Source organism: Colius striatus, chromosome 3 (genome assembly GCF_028858725.1).
Source record: "Colius striatus isolate bColStr4 chromosome 3, bColStr4.1.hap1, whole genome shotgun sequence".
Lineage (NCBI taxonomy): Eukaryota > Metazoa > Chordata > Aves > Coliiformes > Coliidae > Colius > Colius striatus.
In genome coordinates this window covers 17338413-17357080 of record NC_084761.1, presented here as the reverse complement: position 1 = coordinate 17357080, position 18668 = coordinate 17338413, and the positions used below count along the sequence as shown (strand labels likewise).

General features: G+C 54.5%; 2 protein-coding genes and 1 non-coding gene across 5 annotated transcripts in view; 1 reads left to right on the top strand and 2 right to left on the bottom strand.

Moving 5' to 3' along the window:
• Window positions 1-5742, bottom strand: part of TRAF7 (TNF receptor associated factor 7) — a 35728-nt gene extending 29986 nt beyond the window's left edge. For 2 of the 3 annotated variants that reach the window (XM_061992127.1, XM_061992129.1), the window contains exon 1: window positions 5585-5742. The gene's annotated coding sequence lies outside the window, so the exon portion shown is untranslated. Of the gene's footprint in view, window positions 1-2434; window positions 2523-5584 lie in introns of those variants that run through there. The other variant, XM_061992128.1, reaches the window with a different exon arrangement.
• A 391-nt stretch (window positions 5743-6133) lies between these two features.
• LOC133625257 (small nucleolar RNA SNORD60) lies at window positions 6134-6224 on the top strand. The gene has a single exon (XR_009818571.1). It is a non-coding gene; the product is annotated as a small nucleolar RNA SNORD60 (small nucleolar RNA).
• A 1130-nt stretch (window positions 6225-7354) lies between these two features.
• Window positions 7355-18668, bottom strand: part of RAB26 (RAB26, member RAS oncogene family) — a 29950-nt gene continuing 18636 nt past the window's right edge. Inside the window, exons 3-9 of the mRNA XM_061992911.1 lie at window positions 13583-13624; window positions 12666-12732; window positions 12189-12241; window positions 10748-10813; window positions 10513-10569; window positions 10016-10092; window positions 7355-9750 (exon numbers count right to left, since the gene is read on the bottom strand). Coding sequence (XP_061848895.1) covers window positions 9648-9750; window positions 10016-10092; window positions 10513-10569; window positions 10748-10813; window positions 12189-12241; window positions 12666-12732; window positions 13583-13624 — 465 coding nt within the window. The 3' untranslated portion in view covers window positions 7355-9647. The remainder of the gene's footprint in view (window positions 9751-10015; window positions 10093-10512; window positions 10570-10747; window positions 10814-12188; window positions 12242-12665; window positions 12733-13582; window positions 13625-18668) is intronic.

Here is an 18668-nt window from a genome sequence, read left to right as displayed (position 1 = left end):
TAACAAGTGATTGCTCTGGTGCAATGAAGCATCACATTTTTCCCAAAAACCTAAAATCAAGTCATAACAGAGGCCAACCTTCTCAGCTGTTTCCAGGACACAGAAGCTACACTCGAAGGTTCATTTCCATTTTAGGAAACTCAGAAGCATCCACCTACTACACCATTTTACTCATGCATAAGGTTGCAGACCAGGCTTGAGCAGCACTCAGTCCCTGCAGCCACGATGGGCTTGTCTTGGCTCTGTAGTGGCTGCTGGGGTGGTTAGGCTGGCTAAAACAGCTGTGCTCTGAGCTCTTCCACACAAACACCTTAAAAAGTGCTTTAAAAGTTGGCCCTAACATTACAGTGCTGCATGCTGCTTCTTTCACAGCTTGTGATCTTTCTCACATCATCACTCAAAGAACAGACTCATTCAAGGACTTTTGCATTATTAAATTGTGGATTTGTTTAGGGAAAAGAAGAAAAAACACCCAGCCAAGCTCCCAAACCAACACACTTGTACTCCTCCAAGGCAAAATCTCAGTCCCAGTGCTGTATCTAGAGAGGGATTAGCCATCTCCTCTGTGTAAGGCAGGTCATGATATAAGATATCACCCTTCAAAAGCTAAGAATAGTCACTTACACAAATCACACCAAAGCTGCAGCTAACTGGCAATTCCTCAGCCTTGCTTGATAGTGAGAGCAAGTGGCTGACGAGACCCATGGGGTCCTGTGGGCTCGCTGAGGCTCTGCTGCTGGTTTCCCTGCCCCAAACTGACCCACGGGAATCCAGTAGACAGGCAGACTTGCAAGTCACTCAAAAAAAACGTCTAAGGCACACCAAGTAGGCAGCAAAGCCTGGGTTCTGGCTAGATTCGGCCTCTCTCCCGGCTAAACAGTACATGAAGAAGCAAAATCTCTGCTTGGAGAGCTTTAGTCATAGTCAATCAGTTCAGGAGCAGCACAAGCTCACACAGAAAATACCTGTACAAACAGAGCCCAGACTCCCTTTCACATCTCTCACCTCTGCCCCATGCAGTGTCAGCACAAGCACTTCGGATAGGCTGTACACGGGAGACTTGTCCATGAAAACCAGCAACTAACCCATCCCCAGACAGCCTACTCCCACGCTGGGCTGATAATTTACCAAAGTTCAAAAGCCATCACTCAGATGGCCTGGGAAAGGAGTTAAACACCAATAAACATACCAAGCTTTTAGCAGATGCTGCAGCCCCTGTGCTCCCAAACAGCCAGAGGAACAAGGGCTCCTCTCACCTCCTGCACTCTCCTCTCCTGGAGGCAGCCTGACAGACTTAAGGCCATTAAAGTTTCTCCTCCACTCCATTCCTCAACTGCTGTGCAGTCAACGAGGGCTTTTCAAACTGCTTTGCCTTACAGGTGGTCACACGATTCTGGAAAGGTTTAACCAACCACTCCTACAACATTATGGGATTCTTCCAGACTAAAGTCATAAGAAACTTGAGCTCACAATCATTACTCAAAATGCACAGAGTATCACTTCCACTGCCTCCTCCCCCCAGCTTCCTCCAAAGCTTTGAAACTTTATGACACGCTCTTGCTTGCCCTCTGGGTGCAATTAGACCACTTTAAAGATCAGGCTGAAAATCATCAGCTCCTTCACAAAAAACAAACAAAAACCCTCACACAAAAGAAAATCCTGTACATTTCAGTCACCTGTTCTGGTTTTGCAGTTTGGACTTTGCCACTGAGAGCAGGCAGGAGGGCACATGGAAGACAGCTACACTTACTGCGAGGGAGTGTCAACCAGCAGCGGGGAAGGGGATAGAATCATAGTGCTTTCCAGGTAGCACGTTTCATCGTGTTTTGCTCAGCTCACTAGTGATGTCCTGCCCATTGACAAACAAGCACTGAATCCTCGATTCCAAAAGAAAACGGTGGATATGGACACTTCCACCATGGCAAATCTACTGACAACTTTCAGACAGGAGCACTACTCAGTGTCCACAACCACCAAACATTACTCTGGGAAAGCCATATTTAACTCGCTCCCATGGTGTGCCATCAGCAGCTGTAACGCAGCCACGGTGACCCAGAATGCCAGGGAGAGGCTGTGGCAGATACCACCTCTCCTCACAAACTTGACTTCTTGGCTCACAACTTTGCTTCAAGAATATAAAGAATTTCCCACTTCTGAAACCGCCAGAAACAACCTCAGAAAAACACTTGCAGGGTGGCCACAGAGCGTCACACATCCTTTCAAAGCTCACTCTGGAGGACCAACAAAATCAGCACGACACAGCTCCAGCTTCTTTGGACGGGCGACAGGTACCCGCTGCTGGATTTCAGACACCTCTGTCTCCACGCGGGGATGAAAACAGTTCCCCCCTCACTACCGTCTTCCACCGCTAAAGCGCAGCAGCCCCGGGGCACGCTGCCGACAGCGCAAACGCTGTGCCTCGGAGGACACTCACCGTTGCCTGTCCAAGCTGGCACAGAGCGGCGAAACCCGGCGAGACGCCACCGTGCCCTGAGTTCCTGAGCTGTGGGCAGGCTTTTCCTCAGTCAAAACGTCTCTTCTGCTATCTGTGTGCGTGCATGTGTGTATCGCTGTGGAGTGATGTAAACAGAAAGGCATGCAGAGCAGTGGGCGATATGTAAATTGGGCTGGAAAATCCCACAGCTCAGCCAATCTCCACGCTGCCTCACGGCTTTGCCCTGGCTGCTCTGAGACCGAAGAGGTTTAATCTAGTGCAGAAAAAAACCCGGCTCTCTTAGCATACACAGATTCACTCCTCTGATCAGAGGAATCTCCAGGGACGGGACAGTCCATCGCTCACTTCAAAGAGGAGTTTGAGTTTCTCACCCAAACTACTCAGAATACTGAAAATCGAGCAGCCTAACAAACTGCAACACAGCCTTTGCTTGTAGAGACAATCCAGAGAAACCCAGTTCACTAAGAACCTGCACAAAAAGGCAGATGGTGAGCAGGGCTCTCCTGAAAGACAGGACACTGATGGTGGGGGGCTCCTTCTGCCCGCATAGCCACCCCCTGCAAGAGGACAATGAGCTCACACAGCTGAGGCTCTCCCAGGAGCAGGCACTGCAGGGAGAGCTCTCACCCCACTCCAGCCCCTGATACACCTCTTCCAGTCTTTACAACTCATTAAAAGCAGAGAGGTAACGTAGGCTGAAGCTCTGACCTCGGACTGAACTTGTCCACGTAATCCAAGCATTGAGTTAGTGAATCCTGGAAGGATTTTTCTCTCAAGCGCCTTTCTCCTGGCATAGCCAGGCTTGGCTGAGACAGCCTGAGAGGCAGGTAGGATCCCGCCTCAGACAGCATCACAGCCATGCCTGTGGGGGCAAGGAAGGTCCTGCAGAATGGGCAAACCCTCAGCCCAGGAGGTGCCCCACGGCTGAACAGCTGGCAGAGCTGTGAAACGCTGGGCACTGCTCAGGACCTGAGGCACGGCCGCTCCTGGGCAGCTCATGGCACGGCACAGTGGGCACAGCAGGCACTGGCACCATCACCCGCTGCTCGGCAGCTTCCCAGAGCCCACAGGCCCCCTGCAGCTCCGGCAGCTGGCTGGTGTTGGTGCAGCCCCAGGGAGGGAAGAGCTGACCGCAGAAGGGTTTCAGCCAGGGGACATAAACTTACCTGTCACTTAAAGTCACTGACAGCCATGCTGGCACAGGAACAGACAGGTGTGGGCCCAGCCCCACCACTCATGCTGCAGTGTGGCTGGTCTCACCATGCAATCCCTCCGATCAGGGAAGCAAACTACCTGAAAACTATGGATTTGGGGTTGTTTCCTTTTCCTTAGATTCAAGTAACATCATGAAAATTCACGTTTTGGTGTTACCAGTGAAGGCACCTGCACTCCCTGACCAAATGTTCTTTTCACTCCAGATCAGCTGAGGCTGCTCACTGCGTCTTAGTAAAATTTAACCTCCCTCACGGTGAAATGTTCCTCTCTGCAGGGCAGTTTCAGCTGCAAGCAGTCTGCTGCTGCATGCTGCAGCAAAGCAAACTGCCAGGCTGGAGCTTTCTGGCTGGATTTACCTTGTCCCTTCTCAGCCTTACTTGATAGAGCAGTGCCCAAAGTGGGGGACCCCATGACAGAGATGGAGAAGGACTCAGCAGACAGTTCCCCACTCCTTCAGTTTCTGCCATGACTCTTAGAAAAATCCAAAACTCTTTGATCTCCCACTGCCCAGGTGTGCAATGAGGATAGCACCATCTTGCCCCTTGTCAAGGGTGACAGGCAGCTCTTTGGGTAGCAGATATCTGTACAGGACTTGACACCATATGGCCCAGTTTTTGGTGGTGCACTGGGTTTTACCTTCACCACAACACACTTGCTGTGAACCACCTTCCCTCCTCACACAGTTCCCAGGGAGCCGTGTAAAGGCTGTCATGGAAGCGGTTGACTTTCTCTCACCACCTTCCCTCAGCAAGGGCTTTCTGGAGCTGTCTTTCACTCACAGCCCTCTCCCTGCACACTTGATAAATGTCATGTGCCTGTAAGAGTCACCAACAGCCAAACACAGAAAGCCAAACTGCAACAGCTATTTAAGTGGAACACTAACTGCTTAGGACAGACCAAAGAGAATACATCCCTGGGGTGAAAATGCACAAGGAGGCAAAACTAAAGTGCTGAATTCAAACAAAGTGTTGGGCAACATTGTCAAAGTTGAAAAAAAAGAACTGCTAGACCAGACATCTTTACAATACATTACCCCCCAGGGGGTACAATACCCTGGACCTGGCTTGCTGTATACTATCAAACTATCAAATTACGTACCAGCCTCACACTCCTCAGCTCCCAGCAGAGCCTTCCCTAGCAGATGTTTTTGATGCCAGTGTAGCTCCAAAGAAAACTGAACTGAAAGGTCTTCACCTCTGGCTTTCACACAACACAGCCACAGATCAAACAGGAGAAATGTGTTTGACAGTAAGTCTGTCAGAGGCACAGCAGCTGCCAATAGAATACAGCAGAACTAAACAGCACATTTGAAGCAAGGGCAGCGCAATATCACTGCCTGCTCCAAGATGTGCAGTTGTCTTGGGGCAGTTATGGAGATGTGCCACCAAACAGCCAATATTGCTTAAGTTGTGGAATGAAAGCACAAGGAGATGAGATTACTGGGAGACAGAACCATTAACAGAAAAAGACAAAGCTAAGCAGGTCCTGTGAAGAGTTATGTCAAGCAGCAAAGGAAAGGTAACTGCGGTGAAGAATGCAAGGCATGGGCAGGATTCACTCAGGACCGAACAGCACAGGAGGCGACACACGAGCTCCTCTGTGCACCTGACAAATCTCTCTGGCACTTGCCCAGAGTTCAAAAGCCAACACAAAAACCGCCCATGGACGGGAACGCGGCGGCAGGAGCGGCGGCAGCCGTCCCGAGCAACCCCGCAGCGCCGGGAGAAGCTACCGCAGCCCCTCCGCAGAGGCCCTGGGGACCGCCGCGCAGCCCCTCCGCGGGACCCCGCGGCCCAGCGCCCCCGGCCCTCACCGCCCGGCCCTTCCCCTCATGGGCCCCCTCAGCGCTGGGCCTAGCCGGCTCCCCTCAGCCAGAGGCTCGCTCCCATCAGCCCGACCCAGCCCCGCTCGTACCTGGCAGCGGCCCGAGCGCCGGTGCCTGACCCCGGCACATCGCGCCCCCGGGCCTGCTCCCCGCCTGACTAGCGGCTCCGCTGCCTTCCGGGCCGGAAGCCCCGCGCCCCGCGCTCCTCGGGACTTGTAGTCCGGCGCGCCACCTGCCACCCGCTGCCCGGCGCGCCTCTGTCACATTGAGACTACAATTCCCAGCAGCGCTGTCGGCCCGGCGCTGATTGGCGCATTCCCAGTCACTCTATGTTACAACCACTGCTGCTACTGGCTTGGCTCGGCCTCCTCCAGGGGCCAATCAGGCGGCGGCAGACCACCGCCTCGGGCCACGCTGCGCCGCGCCGCGCCATTGGAGCGAGGATCGGCGGCGGCCAATCAGCGCCGGGAGAGGCGGGAGAGCGATCACGCCAATCGCTTCCGATTGGCAGCTTCGTCGAGCGGGCTGACCAATAGCGACGTGCCGGAGGCTATAAAGTCTGCGGCGCGGGGCGCGGGCGGCCTTTCCGGCTGGGAGGTGAGCAGGGGCTAGTGCGGGGCGGCGGGTTCCCGGGGGCGGGCCGGTGATGAGCTCTATCCATCTTTCTGACACCTCGTCTGAGGGCGGCGGGCGGCCGCGGCCCCTGCTGAGCAGCCACGGCTGAGGCCCGAGGGCGCGGCGGCGGGGCCGGCCGGGGCGGAGCGACCCGCGCTCACCGCGCGCTGATTCTCTCCCCAGGGCGCGGCGGGAACTGGCTCGCAGCGGCGGGAGCAGGATGGCGGCGGCCGTGAACGGCGACCTGGGAGCCGCGCGGCCGGGGCACCGGCACGCTCCGTGCCGCTCCGGCGGGCGCGCGCCCGCAGACCCTGCTGCCTGCGAGAAGGGTGCCGGGGCTCTGAGCTGGCACAAGGCGGCAGCGCTTGTTTGTAGCATGGCCGCAGCCCCGTAGGGCGTGCCGGGAAAGCACGAGTGGGTCTGGGGTGGGTTAACGGGCCGGAGCAGCAAGTCTGTGCTGTGGTACCAGCGTACCACAAGCTCCCGAGTGGAGCGAGCAATGCAACTCTCAGTACAGCTGAAAAATGCTCTTTCTGGGGGTTGCTATATCAAAGAAGGAACCTGCAGCGCAACTCGTGAGTGAGGGCAGTTTGCAAAGCACAAAGGAGCAGCTGCAGAACTGCCCGAAGTACAAGAAGTCGAAAGTCATCGACTTCTACCACACGCGGTCAGTTTTGGTTAACGCGGGTGCGGGAGGGTGGGTAACTGGAAGGATTCACAGCGTCAGTTCCTGCGGTACAGGTGAACTCCAGTCCTGGACTCTGTAAATGACCAATATGAATCCTGTCCTTGGAGTCTCAAATCATGTTTATCCTTGTCATTCCTAAATTGTTTGCTGCTGTATCTACCCTTTAGCTTCTATATTAAGCCAGTTTTGTAGCTTACAGACGGATTAATAAAAGCTCACAAAAGACTTGTTTGCTTCTTTTTTTTTCCCCACGAATCCCAGGGGCAGCCTGGACAGCCCCAGACCAGCTCTAAACTTTGCAGCTGGGGGCCCAGGTGACCCTATCTGCTGTTGGCTTTATAGGAACCAGAGTGCCTCGATGTGTGCTGCAGCTCTGCTCCCTTTTCGGCCCTTGCACCTGGACTCATGCTGCTCCCGAGCTGGGTTGGGGAACAAGCTGAACTGATAAAATGCTGCAGGCCTATGTTAGGCTGTTCAATTACCCTTCTAGCCACAAAGAGTATTAAAAAATTTTATTAACAGGAATGAAACAAAAGCTGTAAACAAGAGGCAGCAATGAGAAGTTGCATGTAATGGCTGAGTCCTCTGGCTCATTTGAGCACGGGGAACAATTTTTTGTCACTTGGTGGCAGTAAAAGCCCATGTAAGCAGAGGAAGAGCTTTAGGGTGAGGTGGGAACTTGCCGCGGGGGGGGGGGGGTGCTGAGTGGCTTAAGGTTTAGGTTTAATACCACAAAGGCGGTTGTGGTGTCTCCCAACAGGCACGTTTAAAGTGCTCCAAAGGGCAGCAATTATATCTCATTGTAAATTTGGTTTGGTCCCCCCCTGAAGTAGTAAGTTTTCTTTAAGACTGAGCTGTGAAGCTCCTGCCCTGCAAGGCAGAGGGAAGGCAGCAACCTGCTGGGAGCATTAAGAATAACCACTTGTGATTTTTGCCTTTGGGACAAGCCCATGGCTCCTGGGGGGAATGTGTTGGTACTGGCACCCGGGAAAGGGAGATCCAGGGAAAACACGGAGGCCAGCCCTGTCCTGCCCTTGAGATACCAAATAGTACTGGGCAAGCTCAGGACTTGACATCCCACTCTCTTATTTTTGCTCTTTAACCTCAGCCAGCAGGTGGGTGTGTGACAGCCCAGAATGAGAATGCAGGCGCCTGTAAGAGGGAAGGAGACAGCAGTGCTGCAGGTGCCACTGGAGCACGGTGAAGCTCACCAAAGCAGTGGCAAACCAAGCTTTCCAGGTTCCCATGTGCTTCTTGGCAGAGCCTTCCTTCTGCTCTGGTGCTACTCACAAACAAATGGCCAGAGAGGGCATGTGGTGAGGACCGTGCCTTTCAGAGGGGGAAAAGTGCAGAGAGGTCCAAGGATTTCAGAGGAAGTGGCAGCTGTGCCAGTGCTGGGTCTTGGGGAGTGCTGCTGCTGGGTTGGGACACGGGGGGCCCTGACTTACTGTGGCTGTGTGCTGCACACAGTCCTGCAGAAACAGGTTTGCAATCAATAATTGAAATAACTTAAATCAGCTGGTTGAAAGGCTCATTTCTCCCTTAAACCTATTTAGGAAAAAATGCTCTGTTTGCAGCAGGTTGATTTTAGGATCCTTTGTCATACTGTTACTGAGCAGGACTCATTTTACTATGGCTCTGCGGAGCCTTTGCCTGCCTGAAGCCCAGTAGAAGCTGCAGAGGGGCTTTGTGTGGGTTGGGAGGGCAGTGCTGAGCTGAGCCCCGAGCGAGACACGCTGTAGGAGCCGCTGCTTGGAGGGCAAAGGATGGGCTGTTTTATTTTGAAGTGGCCCATTCAGGGCAGCATGGGGAGGTTCAGTGTGGTGGGCACCCAGTGTGCTGAGCGTGGAATTTTCAAAGAAAGCTGCCAAACCCTTGATCCAAATTCAAATTTGTACTCAGAAGTGCAGCTTTAAGGAAAAAAATAAAAGCCAAAGACCTGACACAGCCCAAAGGGGTGAGAACGCCTTTGAAGAGAGCTGGCAGGAGGCTGAAGCCTGCACAATCAGCACCTGCAGCACTTCCCCCAGCTTTCCTCAGTTAAAAGAGCGAGCTGTCCCAAGAGAACTTTGAAGATATCAAAGCATTGTTGCAGTCTAAAAATGCTATCACACTTACATGAAGGCATTTAGAATAAGCTGCAATACATGAGCTTGCTTCTCAATTAAAGTACTAGAAACAGCAGTAGTAAGGGAACCAAAGCCTTTGCCCAACAGATAAACATTCAGGAGATCTCTGTACAACAGATAGGGTAGCAGGAGCGTACTCACACAGACAGCTAAGCTCTTGTCTTCTGCAAGGAAGAGGAGAAACCTTCATTGAGGAGGTGCGTTATGCCACGTGAGATGGACGGGCAGAAGTAAGCAAGTACAAAAACGGTTGCCTCCAAAAAACCAGTCTTTCCCGTGTGCCCCAGGCCAGGGCTCTTGAGCAGCTGAATTCCAGGTATGCAGGGAAAGAAAAAGGGAATTTGGGGCTTTTCCTACCCAGAGATTTCTTGTGGAGCAGGCGCTCGTTCCCCGTAGTCACACCGTAATTCTGACCCCGGCAGCACCCTGGCCCGCCCCAGTCGCTTCCCCAGCACCCACCTTCCCCCTGCACAGAGACGAGCGGCCGGTGAGGGCAGGCGGAAGGCCAGCAGTGCGGATGGGTGCAATGGGGGCTCGGGGGGCAGTGCCCACCCTGGCCCACAGAGCTCTTATCTGCTGCTGCTTCTGTTCCCCACCTCTTGGCTCCCCTTTTAGGCAGATACACACACGACAGACAGACATGCACACGTTGTCCACAAGGTGAGAGAGCGCGGTGCACAAACACTTGGCATGAGTCTCTGTACAAATGTGCTGAGCACATTAGGACCTGCAGCAGCCCGAGCCTCTCACTTCCTTCTTCACATAGTCGTGGAGCTTGAATTTGGGCTCGTTGGGCAGCTTCATGGACCTGTGCTTCAGTTCCCTGCGGGAAGGGGACAAACGTCATTTTTCTGCCTGTGCCACCTGCTTCCATGGTGCCTGGCCCTGCTCAGTGGAGCTTGACTTGATCTAGACGGTTTGCTAAAGCCCTGCCTGATGAGGCATTTCATACCTCATGTGAGATGGCGAATACTTGCCAGCACAAGAGCTGAAGGTTCCCCAGGGAATGGAAGTGTGGGGACAGTGCCAATCTCCTGTCTCAAATCTGGTGTCCCTCTTTGGGACACGGCTGCCACCGAGTCACTTACTTTGCAATGGCTGTGAAGGCTAATTCCACATTGAGGCCGCTCTTTGCGCTGGTCTCCATGAAGGGCACTCCATACTCCTGCAGGATGAGACACACCAGTGTCAGTGTCGGGAACGTCCCCCAGGCTGCTCTGGCGTTGGTGCTGCCATGGCACAGCTCACACCCCGCCTGGGGGAGAGGAGCTCTGCCACGGTGGGCAGGAAGAGCTGAGCCAGGGGTCACAGCTCAGGCGCTTCTCACACAGCTTTGGAAATAATTTTTGAGGATAAAGAAGCGAAAAATGTTAGTAGAAGCTTAAAGAAGAGCAGACAAGGAAGAAGAGGAGAGCAAGATACGGGAAGAAAAGCCAAGTGCTCCCAGATACATTTTGGGTCAGATTGGTCTCCAGTTACCGATTTCACTGGGTTACAGCATCAAGTACACGTTGGTGCACTGGCACATTGCTGGTCAGAGCATGTAACAACCAACTCTGCCGCAGCAGGTGGACACCTCACGTACCTTGGCTAGTTTTTCTCCATCTTCTCTTTTCACCACTCTCTCCTGGGCTGAATCCACCTGCCAACAGTAACAGCAAAGAGCAATTTGGGATGACTGAGAAGGTCACCAGTAGGCAACCTATCACGTCCCCTTACACCCTCCCAGCCACCCCTCCCCATGGCTGCAGTGTGACTCCATCACAGGACCCTCAGGGGAGGAAGAGGAGGCTTTGGTGAAGCCACGGGGCTGGACTCACCTTGTTTCCCAGTAACATAAGGACCACGTCTTGCTGAGCATATTCATTAATCTCTGTCAGCCAAGCCTGGAGGGAGACAGACAGAGAGGGATTAGCGACAGCTCTGGGGCGAGGAGGAAGAGGATGGGGAGCTGCCCCAGTCCTGGGCACCCTGGGGCTTCAATGCAAAGCAAAAAGCCCAGCTCAGCATTCAAGGGACTGAATCAACACCCTGCTTTGGCTCCTGACCAGATCCCAATTCCCAAGGCAACCCTGCTGCCCACTCCATCTGACCACTGGCGCATGTGGGACTGTAACCCAAACTCCCCCATGTTGGGATGTTAAGTCTAAACCTCCTTTTGGAGGACAGGGCTGAGGGTTTGTTCCATACCAGTGTCCTGCACATGCTGCCCTTGTGCCGAGCACACTGGTCCTGGCAGGCAGCTGAACCTGCCTCCCCAAGCCACAGGGTGTCTTCCCTGCCCTCTAATCCAACCTAATCTAATCAAACCTGCCCTAATTCCCTGTAATCCCTGGCCTGGCAGTGAGCAGCCGCTCATTGCCTCCTGGGCAAGCAGCTGAGCCCCGCGGCTGGGCTCACAGCCAGTGCCAGGAGATCCCCACACCACCACTGCTCCTCGCCCAGCAGCATCCTGCACCAGCACCCAGCCTGCCAGGGAAGTGAGGGCTGCTTCAGCATTAGAGCCTTGCACTGATCATACCAGGAGCCCGACACATACAGCCACAGCATTCAGACCCTGTTGCACTCCAGCAGTCCTCAGGGCACTCAGCTCTGTGGATGAGTTGGCCCAAGGGACACCAGCACTGCACTTAGGCACCATGGACATCCCTCCCACACAGCACCTCCTGTATTTCTGCAGGGGTGCAGCCAGCTCATCCTTGTACTCTGTGTCCAGGACATGAGCAGTTATATCCTATTCATTCAGGGCTAACTGCTCCCTGGGCTCTACTAGCACTGGTGCAGGTGGCCCCCAGCTGCATGGGTCTGGCAGGACAAGACCCAGGCCAGATCCTCCTGACCACCCCAGGCATGGCAACATGCCCACGGTCAGCATTTGCTCCACCCTGACTTTTGATAGATTTGAGTCCTCTGCTCCAAGCCCCTCCCTCGGTAAAGCTGCTCGTGTGCATTTACCAGAGCAAGTTCTCCAGCTGCAGCTGTAATTACACATAGCATTAATTTGCTAGCAAAGTGAATCTATCACTCCTTCCACTTGCTATGAAAGGAAAAACCTCTCTCTGTCCTTTAGTGTCCTCATAGGCAGACCCATCATCAAACAGACACTGGGTACTAACCACAGCCCTTCTGGAAACAATGGTGGTTCACACCTCCAGCACACGTCTCATGGCACACACTCCCTCCCTCTGGCCAACCCACCACAGCCCCCCAGCCCATCGCCCACGAGGGACAGGCAGGAGGGGCCCGGGGCTGTGGTTGTACCTGGATGTTGTCAAATGATGCTTTGTTGGTGACATCGTAGAGCAGGAGCAGGGCTGTGGAGACAGGGACAGCGTGTTAGTGCCGTGGTGCCAGGCAGGAGCACAGCCCAGCAGAGCCCATGGCTCAGAGCTCGCTCTGCCCTGCTCCTTGAGGCCTGGGCACGTAGCATTAAAGCATGGCCGAAGTGCTTGCTGTAAAACATAGAGCAACGTGCTTAAATCCACCATGGGCAATGCCTTAGAGTTGAGGTGTTTGTACCTCAGCTCCTGCTTCCTGAGGGGAAACCGCTCCAGTGATTCCCAACTCACCTGGCTGGAGTCGCAGCTGGGCACCTGATGTGGAAATTTGAATGGCCCAAATTTCCAGTTGAATTCCAAAAATTGAAGTAACCGAGAACTTACAGTGCATTCCATTTGAAGAATTTACAGAGCCAGAGGGAGGGCCCCGCCACCACAAAGCAGAGGCGGCCACGCTTACCATGGGCATCTCGGTAGTAGGCGTGGGTGACGCTGCGGAAGCGCTCCTGCCCGGCCGTGTCCCAGATCTGGAAGGCAGAGAGGAGCACAGCGGTCAGCCAAAGGGCCACCCGGCACCAACACCAAGCCAAACGGCACACAGCAACCCCAGAGAAGCTTCTTCAGCCCTTTGCTTCTAGGGATGGAGAGAAGAAAAATGCCGAGCGCAATAAATATTGAAGCAGCACCTCCCTGCTCCTCAGTGCGTGGAGACGGTGGCGTGTGGCAAAGGGCTCCCGACACAACTCTTAATCAGAAAATCCATCCAGCAGATGAATGCGTGGGGACTCGCTAATTCAATGTATCGGTTTTGAACGCAGCAATGCGCTTGCAGAGTGCCACGCTGCTGTCGGGGGAAGAGCAGCGCTAATGTCATTACCGAGCTCCTGACAAAGGGGGCAGAGAAACGGTCACGTCTCAGGGGGCCAGAGCAGCTCTGGCTGCAGGGGAATGCGAAATCTGCCTGTCCTGCGGGCTGCATGCAGGCTGAGGCAGGGCATGTGGATCACTTCAGAGCATCTCAATCCCCTCTCACCATCAGCTGCCTTTTCAAAAGCAGGAGCCGCATGGAAGTGCCGGGCAGGCCCCACAGGTGCTGCCCGCTCCCACCAGCTCCGGCTGCAGTCACCAAGCAGCAAGGAGGCAGGTGGGCTGGGACGGGGTCACTGCGGCCAGAACAGCCCCCAGCTTTGAGCAGGCTCCTGCTGAGGGGACAGAGCAGCCAAAAGGGCTCGTAAGGCTGCCCTGGGGCAGGAGACACGATGACAGAGGATGGAGATGGAGGACCCGCTTCTGGGGTGCTCTTCTGCCCGGTGGCTTTGCCCTCCCCAAACACCTGGGAGGGGCAAGAGAGCTGCTACCAGGGACATGGGGACGTACCTGCAGCTTTACCTTCACCCCATCCACCGTCAGCACCTTATTCTGAAACAGAAGAGAAAGGGCAGTGAGGGGTGAGCATGGCTGCGGGATGCTGAGAGCCTGGGAAGATGAGCAACCCAGGCCCCAGTGTTTCGGTCTGATCTCCGCTCCCCAGTGCTTAAACTTCCCTACATCACTCCCAGCGCCTCCTGGAGCCATTTGTACTATGGCCCAGCCAGGAGATCATTTCCTGCACCTGCTGCAAGCTGCATCTGTTTGAATACTTAACTCCTTGCATCGGCAAGGCTGGTGTAGTGCTGTGTGTGGCTCGTGCTGGAACACCTCTGGCAATGAATTAACGAGCACCAGCAACCCATCTTAATGGCCTTTGGAAGATGCAGCCAACTACTCCATATTCAGCCAGCATCTTAAAAATAACTCCTCTTCCTGATGATTATACCATTTTTTTCTCCCAGTTTCTCTCTCAGTTGTTTTTCTTTCCTCTGTTTTGCTTGGTTTTAGCAAGAAAGGTGGGCAGGAGGAGGAGAGGGGGCAGTGGCCCTGCAAGGTTTTCCTCAAAGCTAACAAGAAACCTGTAGTGGCTGCCCAGAGCACACCCTGGCAGAGCGTGGAGCAGCATGGAGACACAGGGGAAGCCCATCAGTGCCCCTCAAGGGCAGCTGTATCAGTCAGTGAGGGCTGGGCATGGATCCTGACCATGTCCCAGAGTGACTGCCACCCCATTGCTCTGATGATGACCGATATAAATCTCATTTGCTCTGGAGCAGCTGAGGGGTGCTCACCCCTCCACACACACACAGCTGTGGGACAGCCAGGGCTGCCCTGACCCAGGCTGGGCTTCAGCTTGGCCCCATTCCCCACTTTCCCCAGCACCATCCCGCATGATGCAAGGCTCTGCCTCACTTCTTCTCCCAGCACTGGACATGCCACCAACTCCAATGCCATCAAGACCCCTTCAGGCAAATGGCAGCGCATAGGTACCGACAGCTATGCTCCTGCATCCCACACCACTCTGCACCAAGCGCCTGGCACCTCAGGATGCTGGTGTCTGGCATCACCCTGCCAGGATGGTGCTGGCCAGGCTCTTCACTGCAGGGTTGATGTTTTTCATTAGGGTAGAGGGAGCATTTCAGCTCTTGCCCATCTATGCTCCCCAAATAGCGATGATCCAGGCAAGTAGGAGAGGGCAGTAATGAGCCGGAGCACTAAATTTACAGTGTCTGCTATAGCAGGAGCAGGGGAGGCAATCATAGTTTATAAATACCTTCAAAGACAACTACTGAGATGAGGGAGCAAAGTGATTCAGAGCCCAGGAGCAGTAAAAATAGGCAGCCAGGCTGTGGGGTAGGAGAGCCGAGAAGGGCTCACTCAGGGGGCTGGGCAGCAGCTCAGGACTGCCTTACCGTGCCCCCTGCCTGGAGCTGAGGCTTGCCCCAGGCTAAAGAAGGCTGGAAATGCTTAAGCCCCAGACTCCCTGCTGCCACGAGGTGCTCCCCAGTGCCTCTGCACACTGACTCCTGGCTGAGCGTGGCCACAAGTCATCCCGGCACGGAAACATGTTTTACAGCAAACAGAACTGAGAAAACATGAGAAGAAGAGCTGCAGCATCACCATCATCGCGGCAGATGGAGGACTGCACCGCCAAGAACCCTTGGGGTAGGTGGCATGGGGCAGACTTGCTTGCCGCAGAAGATCTGCTCCCTGAGCATCCCCAGGTCCTACCTGAAGGTCTGGCACCAGTGCATCCTGCGAGGCACAGGGCTGGGAGCCTCGGGTTCTGCACCACTGTGTGCTCGTCCAAATGCCATCCCCAGTTGGTGGCAACCAGCTGCTGATGCCACCTGCCAGGGTCCACACCACGGCTGCTGTGCCAGGAGCTGTGGAAGGGAATTGCATTTCCTCACTGGGCCTGGAACACCTGACTGCTCTGGATCTCAGCTGCTGTCACGGGCAACAAGGACACTCGGTGTGATGGATGATGATGAGGGATGAAGATACCGTGAGCTTCACATTAAAAGATACACCAAACAAGCGTGCTCTGCGTAGCCCCACAGCTGCGTCAGCACCTCCAGCTCAGAGGAGAGCAGGCACTGAGGGATGCTGTGCTCAGGGATGTAGCCATGGCCTCACACTGCCCGTACTCCATAGGTGACTAGCCACCACGAGGGAGACAGAGAGAATGTGACCTTGGCCCTGAGCGTGGGCCAGTCGAGCCAAAGTGACCACAATTCATCTGGTGAGCAGCCAAGAAAGCTGAAGCTCTGTTGTTGCACTTCGTGCAGCAACCTCCACTTCAGGAGCTTAATTAACAGCAAAGCTGGCGGCAGCAGGATTCACACTAATTACAAGTGACCTACATTTTAGGAGAGGGAAACGCTTAAACCAATTAAAGTCTGCACATGGACTCAGGTGCTGGGGAAAAAAGATGATTCTCTGGGGTCTGGGTGTGGAACAGAGCAGTGTTTCAGGACGAATGCTTGCAGAGATGCTCCTGCAGGCAGGAGATACTCCAGAGCAGCAGTTCCTGCCTGCATCCCTACCTGCAGAGGGCAGCTGCAAAATGTAGGTGAAACCTAGCAGAAGGTGGGAGGAGTGGAGTGGGAAAGGGCAGGGGCTCCTGCCAGCAGCACACAACGGCTCCCGCTGCTGCCACGTGAAGTAGCTGCCCAAGTCTTCCCCCGTACCACAGCTAATAGACTTTCCAGCCTCCAATTATTGTTATTAAGGAGCTGCAGTTCACTTCCACCCTCACAGCCCTTCAAAGGCCCAGCTGGGGGGCTTTAGCAACTAATAAGCATCCAAAGACAAAAGACAACGTGTGTCAATTCTCTGAGACATGAAATAGCCTGCCAGGCCTAACGGCAATGAGAGGGGTTGCGTTGTGCAGGGCTCGTTCTTCCTCTTGCACAGTTTAATATAGCAGAGGTAATGCTCACAGCAGGCCACCCGCTATGGGAAGGCAGGCAGGAAAGCCAGCTCTGCTGCTGCCCTTTGCAATTTCAGTTTTTAAGTGTCCTTTTTCCTGGGGTGTTGGCAGTGTTATTAAAATATCTTCAAGCAGGGGCTGCGGTGGAATGCCTGGAGTGCCTTTGTTGGAGGAACATGACGCTCGTAAGCTAAATAATCCTCAGGATGTCAGATAAATAAAGTTGGAACCTCGCAGATGCAGCAAAAATTAAATTACCAAGTGCAGATGGTCCTCAATTAAGAGCAGCGTTAACACATCAACAGCCCCGGCAACGGCGCGAGAGCGGCCATTCCGAGGCAGGGAGGAGCGGGGAGAAGGTGATGGAGTGAAACGTCTCTTCCCCAGAACATGCCCCGAGCGAGGGACAATGCTCTCGGCTCAGCTGGTGAGCGGTTGCAGTTTGGGGGATGCCACTCCCCAGGTCCACACGGTGCCCATGGTGCCGCTGAACCACACCAGGAGCAACCGGCACATCCCGGCCTGTCCACAGGCACCGGAGCTGGCGCCGGGAACGGCTGCAGCGTAAGCCTGGGTCAGCAGTCACACCACAAGCCGGCCTCTCCCCAGCTTGTCCACGCATTAAACTCACTAATCAAGGCCTTAAAAAGTAAATTGGATACATGGATTAACTTGCTTCATGATGAGCCTGACAAACGGAAAGCTGCTCGCTGACACCATTCAGGCTTCCACCAGGGGAACCCTTCATCTGTCTCCCCATCACCTCTGACGGGAACTGGCTCCAGCAATGCTGCCCAGGAACACCCGCCAATGCCCACCCCCCACCAGTGCGTCCCCCTGCATGGGTGGGCACGGTGCATGCCAGGCTGCAGCCCCAAATGCACGGCCCCAAATGGGGAGAGGGGATGAGCAGCATTTAGAACTGGCTGAAAGACTCTGAACTGCTCGGCCCACAGCCTCACTCCTCCCCAAACCATTGGGGTTGTTGCCTGGAGAGGGGGAGAGGAGAGGAACTGGGGGTCTGTGGAGTCCTGGCAGGGACTGGTGACACCCACCCCCATCACTGCTGCCAGAGGCTGTGGCTGCACCAGCACCTCTGCTGTGGTGGGCTAGGCCCCAGAGCCGAGAAGGGACCAGCCCCAGCCATCCCTGTCTCTACAACGGTAAATAAAAAAACCCCAAATGTCATTAGTACACTGTGGAAGTGGCACCTCTCCCCCACCCCCAGCACTGAATGGGGGGAAAGCGTAAAAAATGACATTAGTGAATGTCCATCAAACCTGATAGCCTGCAGCAGGGGCACCGGCTGAGCTCATTAGCAGTGGTAATGGCTCTGTGGTGGGACTGATGGTGCAGCCACCAGCAAACACCAGCACCACGTTTGCAGCCACCAGCAAACTTCATTAGGGACACAGCATCACACGCTGGCTGTGCTGCCAGGGCCCCATCACCACTCAAGGGGGTGCAGGGAGAAGTGAGAGACTGGGGGATCCTTTATATTCAGGAAGATGAGGAAAACAGCAGAAGGGAAAGGACAAGCTGGCTGAAGGGATGCTGGGGGATCCCAGCCTCACGCCAAGGCAGGACCTGGATCCAAATTCCCACCTGGCAAAGCCCCGGAGAGCCTCTGCCTCCGCAAGCACAAATGCTTCTGTGCTAGGAGCTGGGATGCAGTTGTGATGGGGCTACAGCAGACAGACAAATAAACACCACCTCCAAAAGCGCCTCCAAAAATAGATTAAGGATCGATATGGAAATCTGCCCAAAACAGCAGGACACTGCATTAAATTTGCTCATTAAAACCCTGAAGTTTTCCCACAAGCGCACACATGCTGCTGCCAGCAAGCTGGTCCTGGCAGCTCAGCATCTTCTGCAGCCACAGCAGCCTGGCTCAGGGACAGCTCAGCCCATTACCAAGGTCAGGGCTCAAAGAGCAGCTGCCCTCCTTGCCCCCTCAGTGCAAGTGGTTCTCTAGTAATTTGGTCCCTCAAAATGAAAGAAGCCAAACTGGGCGGTTTTTGAGACTGAACATGAAAAAGTCTTGTTTTCCTTTCAGAGAAACTAAAATAAAAAGTAAACTGGCCAACGCAGAGAGCCCACAGAGGGAGTGCTCAGAGGCTGGGACAAAGCAGCAAGGTCCAGCTCATGGCAGGGCCCTTC